At 32.5% G+C, this 13431-nt stretch overlaps 1 protein-coding gene across 2 annotated transcripts in view; it reads left to right on the top strand.

Moving 5' to 3' along the window:
* The window catches only part of KLHL1 (kelch like family member 1), a 556455-nt gene extending 543247 nt beyond the window's left edge, over positions 1-13208 (top strand). For both annotated transcript variants that reach the window (XM_043997789.1, XM_043997788.1), the window contains 2 exons: positions 1420-1591; positions 9840-13208. In XM_043997789.1, coding sequence (XP_043853724.1) covers positions 1420-1591; positions 9840-9899 — 232 coding nt within the window. In that variant the 3' untranslated portion in view covers positions 9900-13208. The remainder of the gene's footprint in view (positions 1-1419; positions 1592-9839) is intronic.
* Positions 13209-13431: the final 223 nt, after the last annotated feature.

The raw sequence follows: 13431 nt of genomic DNA, 5'->3' as shown, positions 1-13431 counted from the left end.
TTCTGTGAAATTATAGCACAGTCTATATTGCCCATTCAAAGATTTATATCCATGTTCTTTAAGGCATCACTTTCAAGTTAAAGGATAAATGGTATTAAAAGGAATCTTCGATAGTTATTTTTGCAGTTCTCACATTTGCTAGTTGTGTTTTACAAGTCTTATTTACAGTGATTCAAAGTGAATTATCTCATTCTAAACTTCAAGGCAGGCCCTTGACCAAACCTTCATTCTTTAAATGCATTATTAAGGTTATCTCAAATTCAAAGATTACAAAGTGCTTGTGTGCCATTTTGGAAATGACATGTTCATTATAGAGACACAGTGTAGGGGAAAGAGTATTAGATTTAGAGTCAAGAAATATTCCATGTTCAATCCTAGCTCTGATACTTAGTAGCTGACATTGAGCAAATAGCAAAATCTATGAGCTTCAGTTTCTTTACCTGTAAAATAAAGATAATAATATTTGTAGCTGTGACCTAACAGAATTACTATGAAGAAAGTGTTTTGTAACATTTAAAGTACAAAAATGTAATGTTATTTCCTCAGTCCCAGGCATGTGGCATCTTCTCATTCATTAATAAGGATTCCCCTAACTTCCAATAAGATGGAAATAATATGTGATGAATCCAAAAAATGTTTTGTAATATTTAAAAATTGTATTGAAGAAGCATGTGAAAATGCATAAAGTAAATAGAACCAAAGAAGCAAAATACACAATGACTATAACATTGGATATGAAAGAACAAAATAACCAATTTTAATGCGTGTTTAAAATGACCAAATTTGACCAGAGATAAGAAAATACACTTCCCTCCCATTCATGTAGGCATGGGGAACTATGACTGTGGACCACAGCATATATTGTCAGATTTTATTGATATTATGACTGTTTCCCACCCCTCCTCTTTTTAATTTTTTTTTGTTATAAGAGAAGACCATTTGGGTAGCAGAAATGGATAGATATATCTAGAAATGATAGTGATACAAAAACAAAAGTTATAAATATAGGTTCAAAGTGAAAAACTATCTTAAAACACAGGAAAATAAAATATGGCTTATAAGTATATGTTTATGTTATAGAATAATTGTGACAAAAATAGATTTTGGTAGTGGTTTATTGCCAATAATAATGCTCTTTTCCAAGTAATATTTCAAAGACCTTTTAAAAATTAACAAAGTTTGCTCATCTGTAAAATGTGTTTGAACTATTTAAGTCCTTTTTATGAACTAAATCACATAATTCTAAACATGCAAAAGAGATTGTTACATATTTTGCTATTATCATTAGCTTTTAATCTTTCTTATTCTTAAAGTAAAATATTTTCTCCATAAGAAATATCCTCTGGAGAGAAATCATTTATAGGGCTATAATTAAGTATATACTAAATAATTCATTTTCCATTTTCCCTTGTTTTATAGATATGACCCTAAAACAGACACATGGACTATGGTGGCTCCATTGAGTATGCCTCGAGATGCTGTTGGGGTCTGTCTGCTGGGTGACAGGTTATATGCAGTAGGTGGGTATGATGGACAATCCTACCTGAACACTATGGAATCCTATGACCCACAAACAAATGAATGGACACAGGTGAGTCAGATTGGTTTAGCATAAAATGTTAGAAGTCTTTCTTCAAAAGTCCTTGAGAAAAGAAATGTATGACTCTCCCAGGGAACAAAACCTGGAAGCTTGTCTTGGTGCAATATATATTCTTTTGTATTAGAATTATATTTTTTTCTCATAGAAACTTGAGTTATTTTCCTGATTATTTATCTAGGTATTGATTCATGTTTTAAATGGAACTTTCTATTTCTAGGAAGCACTCTAATTGTAAGACTTTGCATTAACTGAAAGAATGTACTAGAATTGTGATCTTTATGATCATTTTAAATATAAATTCTCTGTAGTCACTAAGCTTTTCAATTTCTCAGGGGGGAAAATGAATAGTATCTCCTTTAAAATATCCAGAAACGGAGTAGTAACCAAAAAGCAACCTCTTCACTGGCTTTCTTCACATTAGAGAGACTAGACATCCCTTCCTGACTAGATCTATCCACTAAAGGTCTTTTTGCATGATGGTGAAGCTTGGGCACAGCCTAAAATTAATTACATAAAAACCCAATGGGAAGAAGTAGGGCCAGCAGCCAGTCGCCCCAGAGCTTGGGTCCATTTCATACACCAAAATGAATTGGGAAACCTGCTTTTGAATCAGAGAAAATTCTCCTATTATCAAAGATAGGCTGTCAAGAGCAGAGATTTTACTCTTCTATAATGTGTAAACCTGACCTGGGGGTATAGAAGAAAGCACTCCTACTGATGCAAAGCAGATAAAGGGTCCAAACCTCGTGCCCCAAAACAAATAGAGGAAAAAACAAACCTTACAATACTTTGACTCATTATGATTTCTGAGGAAATCATCTCTTCCCCAAATTAAAATAAAATAAAACAAAAGTGATGTGGATGGTCTTCTTCCCCACCCCTTCCAGTATAAGGCAGAATCATGCAACTGAACTTTTTACTTTCCTAAAGTCTGATATTCTATATACAATACGTACTGAATAAATATTGTTGACCAACAAGTGAATACCATGGCTAAGAATACATTTTAAAGATGCCACTTGTATAAAGTAACATTAAGTAAGGTCATGAATGTTCAGTTCATAGGTATATAAATGATGTAATATAGAATCTTCATTACTTATTCATAATCACTAGCCATTACAGACATCATTCTTCTAAAATCGAAATTAAAAAGTGCCTTTTTCCTCTCTTGTACTTTATTATTCTCTTTTGGCTCATACAACATATTATGGTCAGCTAAGTAGCATTTAAATTGTTTTTTATAACAACTTTATTTTAGTACATTAAAAATTATTTTTAAAATCATTAAATTACTTTTAGGTTTTACTTCTTAATTCTTGTTCCCTTTTTCTGCAATTGTTGCTATTCATTGAAGGTACCAGATTTAGACTACCTCCACAAAATACATGGGGAAATTCCCAGGAGGCTGAGGAGCCACTAAACAGAGTACCAATCACCTCTCTACTATTCTTCCCCTTATAACAGTAAGAGTAAAAAAAACCACGCTGATTATCTTGTATAGCCTTAGAGCAAATGTCTGATTGTCATAGTGAGATGACATATCGTTACAAATGTCCACATTTAACATTTACTTCAGTTCTCCTATTTTTATTAAGGATGAAATAAGTCCTTCAAGGCAGAGAAGGAAACACTTCTCTGGATGCCACATCAAAGCTGATGGGTGCCTTTGGGCTTTCAGCTGGTTACTATTAGAGAATAAGCAATTGTCTATCACCTATTATATGCCAGGAACTGTGCTGAATTCTGGAGATACAAAGAAAAGCAAGCATGAAAGTCCTTGTGATCAATGACCTTACGTTCCATTGGAAGTAGACAATACATAAAGTAGACAGAGTAGTTTGATAGAGAGGGGAGGTTCACAAGTGGCATGTTTGGAGATGTCTAGGAAGAGTGGGTAGATATCTGCAACAGATCAAAATAAGGCAAAAGCTGGACTATCAAAACCCAGGATGGTTTCAAGTCCAAAGTCCAATTATCAGGTGAAAAGGGAGTATAAGACAAATAATATAGCTTGAGATGTCCAAGAAAAAGAATGGTCCATATTTAGTTTAAGTACTTTAAGTACTTAAGTACTTTAAGTACTGTGTAGTTTAATGAAAAATGCAATCCACCCCCAAAGAGAGAATTGATGAATTCTGAGTGCAAATGAAAGCTTACTTTTTTTCACTTTCTGTTTCTTACTTTCTGTTTTTTTTATACATGGATAATATGGAAATATAGTTTTGCATGACTTTATATATATAATTGATATATTGCTTGCCATTTCAATTGGTAGAGGAAGGGCAGGAGGGAATGAAAGAATTTAGAATCAAAAGGTTTTTTTTAATGAATGTTTAAAAACTAAGAAATAAATAAATAAAGAATCAAACAGTAAAGGGGTATGTGTCGCAGGGAAAACTCCAAGGTTATGTTCTATCTAGTTACTCTATCATTTATTCATAAGGCATAACATTTTGTGGGACAAACTAATAATGAAAAAATGGTATGAGTTTGTACCTAGGAATTTTCCCAAACTTTCAGTGAGGTAAATGATGTGTAAGGCAAAGATCTCCAAAATCATTCTTTGATTACTGAATGAGTTCATGCTCACTCTATGTTGTATAAAACAGGACAATTTGGATGTGATTTCTAGAAGTGAGATAGGTGGACAGCCATTTTATGATCTTGGGCAAAAAAGAGCGCCTTAAAAAGGGGAGCTAGAGGAAAACAGGAAATTACTAGGGTGGGGACATTTTTAATGCAAAATAAGGTGAGAAAAAATATATTTTCTTAAACATTTGGTAGTTAATGATGGCTAAAGAAATGGATCCATTTCACTATTACTATTCACTATTAGTTAAAAAATCATTATATGACTCTGGCTTATTATTTTGTTGTCAGTGTTTGGTTGACAAAGACTATAACTTGAAATCCTGGACTTTTTTGTGATTTTCTTGCATCCGCTAATTTTTCCTAAAGATGTATGATGAAGAAGAGTTCATGGATGCCAAAATCTCACATTAATAAAAGTTGATCTGGCATCCAAGGCATAAAGTTTCATTAAAACCTGAGTAAAACTTATTCTTTTTAATATATTTCTAACCATGTTCATAGCCTTCATTATTAAGAAAACTCTGGGATCTTTCCTCAGTTATTGTCATAAGATGGATTTTAATAAGGAACTATGATTTTTGAATTTTAATGAGGACGATAGTAATTTTAGTTATTGCCTATTTATGACAAAATATTGGAGTTATTCTATTGTGTGTCTCTGACTACAGCGAATGAATAACACATTTTTAATACAGCATAATGGTCTGGGGAAATATCTTCAAAATTATCCCAATAAGCATAATAGCTATTTTACCTGAAGTGTACTCCAAGTGAATAAATTTATGGATAGTTGCCCCAAAACTATCATTTCCTATACCACAGTGGCAGCATCATAAGAGAAATATTCTGTATAGAGATATAATATAGACTCTGTGTATCTAATCACTTCATATATGTTACCTTCACTTCACTAAGGAATAACAAAATAAATGCCAATGGATTTTTCATGTTAAATCAACATGACTCTTGAAAATCAATCAATAAGCATTTATTAAATGCCTACTATTTCCCAGGTACTTTGTTAAGCACAGATGATAAAAATGCAAAAGGAAATCAGTCCCTGTCCTAAAGGAGCTTATATTCTAATGGTGGATACAAAATGTATCTAAATGGCAAGGTTTCTTAAACTGGGGTCCACAGATTTCAAGGGATCCCTGACCTTAAAAAGGAAAAAATATTTATTTTGTAAAATTTTCACCAACCTCTATCAAAAATTTTGCATTGCCTTCAATTATTGATTGCACATAAAACTAATCTAAACTAAAACATTAATTATTCTGAGTAATCTATAGACCACCACACTGCAAAAAAGATCCATGACAAAAAAAGTTAAACAACCCCTTCTTTATTGGTATATACAAGACATATGGAAAGGAGAAACAAGGTACTTTGTATGAAGGCAATCAGAAAAGACCTGCTGCAGAAGATGGCATTGAATCTTGAAGGAAATCAAGGATTCCAAAAATCATAGCTGAGGACAGGGAGTGTAAAAAGGTGAGGGACAGACAAAACCAAGCACAGAGAGAGTCATGTGTGAGACCATTGAGGTTGGATTTTAGAGTGCATGGGGAGGACTGGAAAAAAAAAAATAGATTCCAGGTTGTTATGAGCTCAGAATTCCAAAGGAGGTTACCTTTTCTTCTAAGACTAATTAAAATAATTCTATATATCTTAACTTGTAAAATGTGATTTTCAATGATTCTTTGAACATATTTTTCTATTAATCCCTAAAAGTAGACATGAGATTTGTATTTATGATTCTTTAATTCTCATACTACAACTCATTCTTGTCTTTAGTTGATTTTATTTAACATTTTATTTTTCCCAATTACATGCAAAACCAATTTTAAACATTCACTTTTTAAAGATATTGGGTTGCAAATTCTGTTTCTCCTGCCCTAGATTCCCCTTTCATTGAAAAGGAAGGCAATTTGATATAGGCTATAAATATGCAGTCATGAAAAACAGTTTTACACTAGACATGTGAAAGAACAGACCAAAACAGCAACAAAAATAACAACAACCTAAGAAAAATAAGGTTTAAAAATGTATGATTCAATCTACATTCAGACTCTATCAATTCTTTCTCTGAGGATAAATACCATTTTTCATCATAAGTTCTTCAGAATTGATTTGAATCATTGTCTTGTTGAGAAGAGCTATGTCACTCAGAGTTGATCACTGCCTACAATGTTCTGATTTTTCAGGTCACATTTCTCTCTTTCTTATTTCTCCTGTTCATCTCTGTCTCTCTGTCTTTTTCTCTCTGTGCCTGTCTCTGTCTCTATTTCTGTCGCTGTCTTCCTCTGTGTTTCTCTCTTCTCTCTCTCACTTCTCTTTCTCCTGTCTGTCTCACTTCTCTCTCCCTCCTCTCTGTCTCTCATCTCTCAGTCTCTCATCTCTGTCTTACTTCTCCTGTCTCTCTACTCTTTCTGCCTCCCTTTATCTCTGTGTGTCTCATCTCATCTCTTTTCTCTGATCTTTCTTCTCTTCAATTTTCTCCTTTTCTCTTCTCTTCACTTCTCTCATTCTCTTTCCTTTCTCTGTCTCACTTTTCTCTCCCTCCTATATCTCTCATCTTCTCTCTGTCTCTTTCTGAATTTCTTCTCTTTCTGTCTCCTTTTCTCGCTGTCTGTATCTCATATCCTCTGCTTCTCTCTCTCTCTCTCTCTCTCTCTCTCTCTCTCTCTCTCTCTCTCTCTCTCTCTCTCTCTCTCTCTCTCTCTCTCTCTCTCTCTCTCTCCTTTCAATCTATCATAAGCAGTGTTTTTCTTCTGACTACCACCTCCACCAAGCTGTCCTCCCCTCTATCAGCACATTGCCCTTTTCTTCCTTCTTCTTTCTACTTCCCTGTAAGATAATGTAGTAAGTATAGATGTTATTCTCAATTTGAGCCAATTCCAATAAGATTAAAGTTCAAGCACTCCTCTCCCCTCCCCCATTTCCTCTCCATTGTAGGAAGTTCTTTTGTGCTGCTTTTATGTGAGATAATTTACTCCACTCTACCTCTTCTTTTCCCTTTCTCCCAGGGCATTCCTCTTTCCCATCCCCTAATTTTATTGTTTTTAGATATCATCTCACTGAACTTATACCTGTGTCTTCTATGTGTATGTCTTCTAACTGCCCTAATAATGAAAATAGTTCTTCAGAGTTACAAGTGTCATCTTCCCATGTAGGAATGTAAACAAAAAAATGTAACCTTATTTTATACCTTATGATTTCTCTTTTTTTTTTGTTTACCTTTTTATGCTTCTCCTGAGTCTTGAATATGAAAGTCAAACTTTCTATTCATCTCTGGTCTTTTCATCAGGAAGGCTTGAAAGTCTTTTATTTCATTGAATATCTATTATTCCCCCTGTAATATTATACTCAGTTTTTCTGAGTAGGTGATTCTTGATTGTAATCCTACTTCCTTTGTCCTCTAGAATATCATATTGTAAGTCCTCCAACATTTTAATGTAGAAGCTGTTAAATCTTATCTTATCCTAATTGTGGTTCCACAATATTTAAATCTTTTTTTTTTCTGTGTGCAATATTTCTCCTTGAACTGGGAGATCTTGGATTTGGATATAATATTCCTAGGACTTTTCATTTTGGGACCTATTTCAAGAGATGATTGGGGAATTCTTTCAATTTTCACTTTACCCTTTGGTTTCTAGAATATCAGGGCAGTTTTCCTTGATAATTTCTTTTTTTTTTAAATTGGTAAAAACCATTCATACTCAATGGAATATAATTTCATTATTATTATTTTTTAATTACACAAACATGCACACACACACACAAAGCCCTTATCATCTTTGACAGAAAACCATTTCATGAATGATAGCACAATTAAAGTTAGAATAACACAAAGTAATTTGAAAAATCCCTTGTACTATACACTCTCAAATAAGGCAAGAAAGATAAATGACAATCTTTTCTAACAGTCAGCAAACTGTATGTCTACTCAGTTGTGCTTTGCAATTCAGTTCTGTGTAATGCACACAGTATGCATATGTATGTGGTCATGATAAATTCTTAAAGGTGATATCTGGGCTCTTTTTTATCATGGTTTTCAGAGAATCCAATAATTCTTAAATGATTTCTCCTCAATTTATTTTACAGATCATTTTTTCAATAAGAAATTTCACTTTTTCTTCTGCTCTTTATTCTTTCAATTTTTCCTTTCTTTATTAGTTTATCTATTTTTTAGAATTTTCTCTGTTACATGTAAAAAACAAATTTTTTTCACATTGATTTTTTAAAACCTTGTGATTCATATTTTCTTCCTCCCTCCCTCCCCATCCCTCCAAAGAAATCAAGTAATTTGATATGTTATGCATGTGCATTCATGCAAAACATCTCCACATTAGTCAGTTAAAATTGTTTTTTGATGTTTCTTGGAGCTTCTACTTGCCCAATTCTAGTTTTTTTCCTCAGTTAAATATATTTATAGTTAAAATAAAACAATTAAAAGAAACTTATCAGAACCAGCTATACCACTACTACCACTACCTTTTTCACTTTTTATTCTGACATATTATTTTGGGAATACTTTTAAATATCTCTGAATATATTTTAACTAACCTGTCCCTTAATTGAAGTCATAAAGTTGTTGAAATGTATTATGTTCATATTTGGACAATATTTTTTTAAATCTTTCTGGCTTGGAATCAAAGTATAAATTTAGGCACCATCTTATTTGTTATACAAAAGAATCGAAGGAACATTTGCTTATGCAGGGAAAAATGGCAGACTTACTTCCTTGTCATGAGGAATTTTTGTTGTGTACACTAGTAAATGTCACCTCTAGTGGCCTAGGAAGAAGCAAGGGTGAATGAAAAATATACACATATGAAAATTATTCTATAATGAATGTCACATCTGTTGTCTGTCAGGGTCTTCTAGAAGAATTTTTGTGATACTGGGGCCCCAGAAAAATAAATGTTTGGGGCATATTAAAATGATACAATTAAGGAAAACTTCCAACTTGAACTCAGCGACCCTTAAATGTATCCAAATGCCACAGCACAATTATGGCTGTGCTACATGGGTAACATGGTTGTATTCACTGGGGTCCATGACGACTATTCATTTTACTAGACTATATAATTTGAATGAGCTAATTGAGGAAATTTTATTCAATATAACTAAGCAAGCCAGCCTCAATAAAAATATGATGAGGAAAAGGGCAAAATAATTCTTTCTAAAGTAAGATAGATCAGTGACTAATGATTTCTTAATAAATTAAGTCCCAATCAATATGATTAACAGTGTTTTAAACAATTGTATTCCTGAATTGTTTGTGCAGTTCATATTGAATAAAACCAAAAATTACTAATAAATATATTTTATTTAAAAATTTTAATATAAATAAATTGACAAAACCTTAAACAATTTTGCTTCATTTTCCCTGTTCTCCCCTCTTTTGTCTATATTTTTCCAGTGATAACTCCCACAAGTCCCATTCCTATCACCTTGAGGCAGTCTAGTACGTTGACAGTACTATGTTGTTTCTATCTGAAATATGAAAATGTAAGCTTACTGAATGCTTTTCTTAGGTTTCACTAATCCAAATCATTTAAAACTATCACCATCTTAAAAGTTTTCTAGAATAGTATCAGTATTCTATCTTAAGATAATGTTCATCTTCTCTCAACAGATGGCTTCCTTAAACATTGGAAGAGCAGGTGCCTGTGTTGTAGTCATCAAGCAACCTTGACCTGCTTTCATTGCTTGGGATTTGACTCCTGGAGTGATTATTTTTCTATCAGATATAATAATGGTAACTTTATAAGAACATGATTTTATGAAAATTGAGCTACCACTATCAAAGAATGTGGAAGATCAAAAAGAAGGAAAGGGAATAAGAGATCATCAATTAGTCTGTTTTGGGGACAAATGTCTGGCCATATTGTACTTAGATGAGGAACTGCTACTGGTACTTTGTTTTGTAGAATATATAATAACCAGAAATGCCAAAAGTTGTGTCTTTTTTTTTAAATCAACCAATAGATAGTAAATAGGTATTTATTTTTAGCATGGCTATTTTCAATACCTATACAGTATTCATTTTTAATGTCATGTGTTTTAAGAGGAAATCAACAATAGTGATCTTTCATTGATCAGGGTATATTTGAATGAGTTAGTATTTTCCTAATTGGATGTGATTTTTGAAAGGAAGCAAAATAATTTCAATTAAAATAAAGTTACTTGAGAGGATTTATATTCTTCTTTTTCCTAAATCATAATGAAAATTGAGCAGAAATTCTCAAGATTGCCTCTTCACCTTGGGAAACAAAATAAAACATACAAACAACAACAACAACAACAAAAACACAATTCTCCCTTCAATCAGAAGTGCACATCTCACCTGCAATGGTGATTGTATTTTATTCTGGATGCCTAAAAGAATTGAACAAGTAAGAAGGAAAGACTTTTAGTAAGGTTGTCCACATAATTTTGTTTGATAAGAACATAAGACAAAAAATTATGCTTTAACAATTGACATTTCCCTTGTGTTGAGTTCAGTGTGTGCATGTGAGGTATAGTTCTAGAGTACATTTTTGCATGCCTTGCATGTTAAAGGCCAGATACTACTTAGAAAAACTAAAATGTCTGATCTAGTAAAATGGCAACATCAAGGTCTTAAGGCTACAAGTGTGAAAGCAGTCATCTAATTCTTACTCCACTACTGACTCTTTTGGGGCCAATAGCACTGAGTTATGCATTCTTTAATCTGTTCCAAAAACTCTTTGTGAAGAATAATTTGCCATTGAATAAAAATTCAAGTAGCATGGCAATTTCTTTAGGGAGCCCATGCATACTCACATTTCAACCAACAAATGGTTGAAATAAATAATATTTCTGGCAATGAGTGTTTCATTCCATTTCTTTTGAAGTAAAATTGAGGAGAGAAAAGTCCTGACAGAATTTATTAAAAGTACATTTCTACTGCCTTCCTTAGACCTTGAGCAGTCCATATCTGCATCATAGGATCAGAAGCAGATTCCTCAAAAGTAGACACAGCTGCCATCAATAAGAGTCATTAAAGCTTTCCTTATTTGCACTCACTTAACATCATCAGTACTTAATGGAGTTTCCACTCACATAGAAAAATCATGTGATAAGGCTCAGGAGGCATACAAAGCTAGAGAAGTGGGCAGGAACTGACTGAACAGGGAATTGCCTCCCACTGAACTAATGAAAGCATATGTTAAGAATGCATGAGGCCACATTTCAGATTCAGAAGCATGAGGACATACTTCTTATGGGCATCTTTGTGGTTTCTCATTTTTATTGGGTATTTATATTTATTGAATATTCTTATTGGGTATTTCTTATTGCTAAGATACATTAAAATACAATTCATCTAAAGGAAAACTAAAAAACTATGGATTTTTTAAAAGATAAAATGAAGGGAATACATAAATATTCTTTTAGCTTTCATATTGTCTTCGTGGCACCGAGGCATGTGGAAGGCTCTCAATGGTTTTAGGGCTAAGTTCAGTAGGGAATGTTCTACATACCAAAGTCATCAACATAGATACTAGAGCAGTAGAAGACAGATCCTATACTCCAAGAGTTAATGACAGAGCTAATTACAGATAAGGGAGGATTTCTTTGTACAAGAACTGAGGAGTGATATTTTTCCTCCTGGATCTGGACTGATGTTTAAGCCAATTGCCATCTTTATGTAAGGCCTAAAACTGGAAATATTCAATGATAACAATGAGTTCATTTGTTTGCTCTTTGTTGTGTTGTATTTTTTAACTTCTCTATTTTTAATCCTCCAGGTTAAAAAATATGGCATTGGGAAGAAGAAGGCTAGGGATTTCTAAAATATAATAAAGCATCCAACTAGATATCAGAAATGTTTCTCCTAATTAGAAAGCATTAAAAGGATCAATGGAAAGTGGTTCAAGTTGTGCTTTAAATGTATATTTATCAAGCACTCCTGTTAACACTGATAATAGGGGGTGCTTTAGTTTTCTCTTTAGAAGAATTTGGAATCCCTCCTTATCCTTAAACTGTACATAGTTTATGATTTGGTCTAACGCATTTTCCTTTTGGGAAGAAAGGGCAACTTATATAGCGAAATTCCATTAGTGAAATGTAGATAAAAGAACACATATCAAAGTACTGTTCTAATTTTTTTTAATCTTTACATTCCTCTAAATGTATAGTATAAAATGTACATTTTAGAGAAATTTGTTTTGAGAATTTTGAAAAGTCCAATGTGGTAGTTATCTCTTTTATTGAATAAAATAAATGCATAGTATCAGTAAAGGAAAAGGTAGATTTTAATATGTTTCTTATAATAAGTAAAATAAAAATGAAAATATTTCTGCTAGCTTTAAAATTCATGTAATAAATCATTTCATTATTTTAAATGAAAATATTGTTTAAAATATGAATGGTAAATTCAATACTTCCCCAAACCAATCTTAAAAAATTATAATTCACCTAACTGCTTTACTGCAATGATTCTCATGTTCAAGTTATAACACATACAGTGACATTTAATTCATTTTGATGAAAACTCATTTTTTCTGTTCTGATTTTCTTTTCTTTTTCTTATAATTTTTATTTCATAACATATGAAAACCAAACTGAGCTCTTTGATAAGGAAATGTTTGCTACAGAATAGTACATGAAACAAATTAGTATGAAGATGCCCCGATCTTCCAGATGAAATACAAATTCAAATTGCAAAAGTTTCTCATTCCCAATTGACTCTATACCAACAATTAATTCTACTCCTTTTTTCTTCCATATCCATACCTTCCCTGTCCCTCTCCTTTTCTTTTTTTTTTCTTTATCTCCCTATCTTCTTTATTTCAGTTAGTATTATTTGGCCTAAAAGGGTCCAAATAGGCATGTGCTGGTAAATAAATGTTTCAAAACTAGGTTCTCCAGAAAAATGAAAATGTATGAACACACACTTTTAACTTTAATTAACTATTTATTAAATCCAATCAGAATAATCAACTAATCAATCAATGATTTGTAGCTATTTTCCATTTCTGAGATGTAAATGCTCACAATGAAAATTTAACAATTGTCTCTCTAAAGCTAGTTAGAGCTGGCTCCAGCAGCCTTCTGGATACAATTATTTTCATTTTTGAATAATGAGAAGACCAACCAACATTTTGTAGATACCATTTAAAAGTTTATAAAGTAATCCTCCCCACCCCCAACAATTCTGTGGATTAAGTAGTTACAGATGAGAAAACAGGCTCAAGAAGTATAGT

Source organism: Dromiciops gliroides, chromosome 3, assembly GCF_019393635.1.
Source record: "Dromiciops gliroides isolate mDroGli1 chromosome 3, mDroGli1.pri, whole genome shotgun sequence".
Lineage (NCBI taxonomy): Eukaryota > Metazoa > Chordata > Mammalia > Microbiotheria > Microbiotheriidae > Dromiciops > Dromiciops gliroides.
This window is presented reverse-complemented; position numbering and strand designations above follow the sequence as displayed.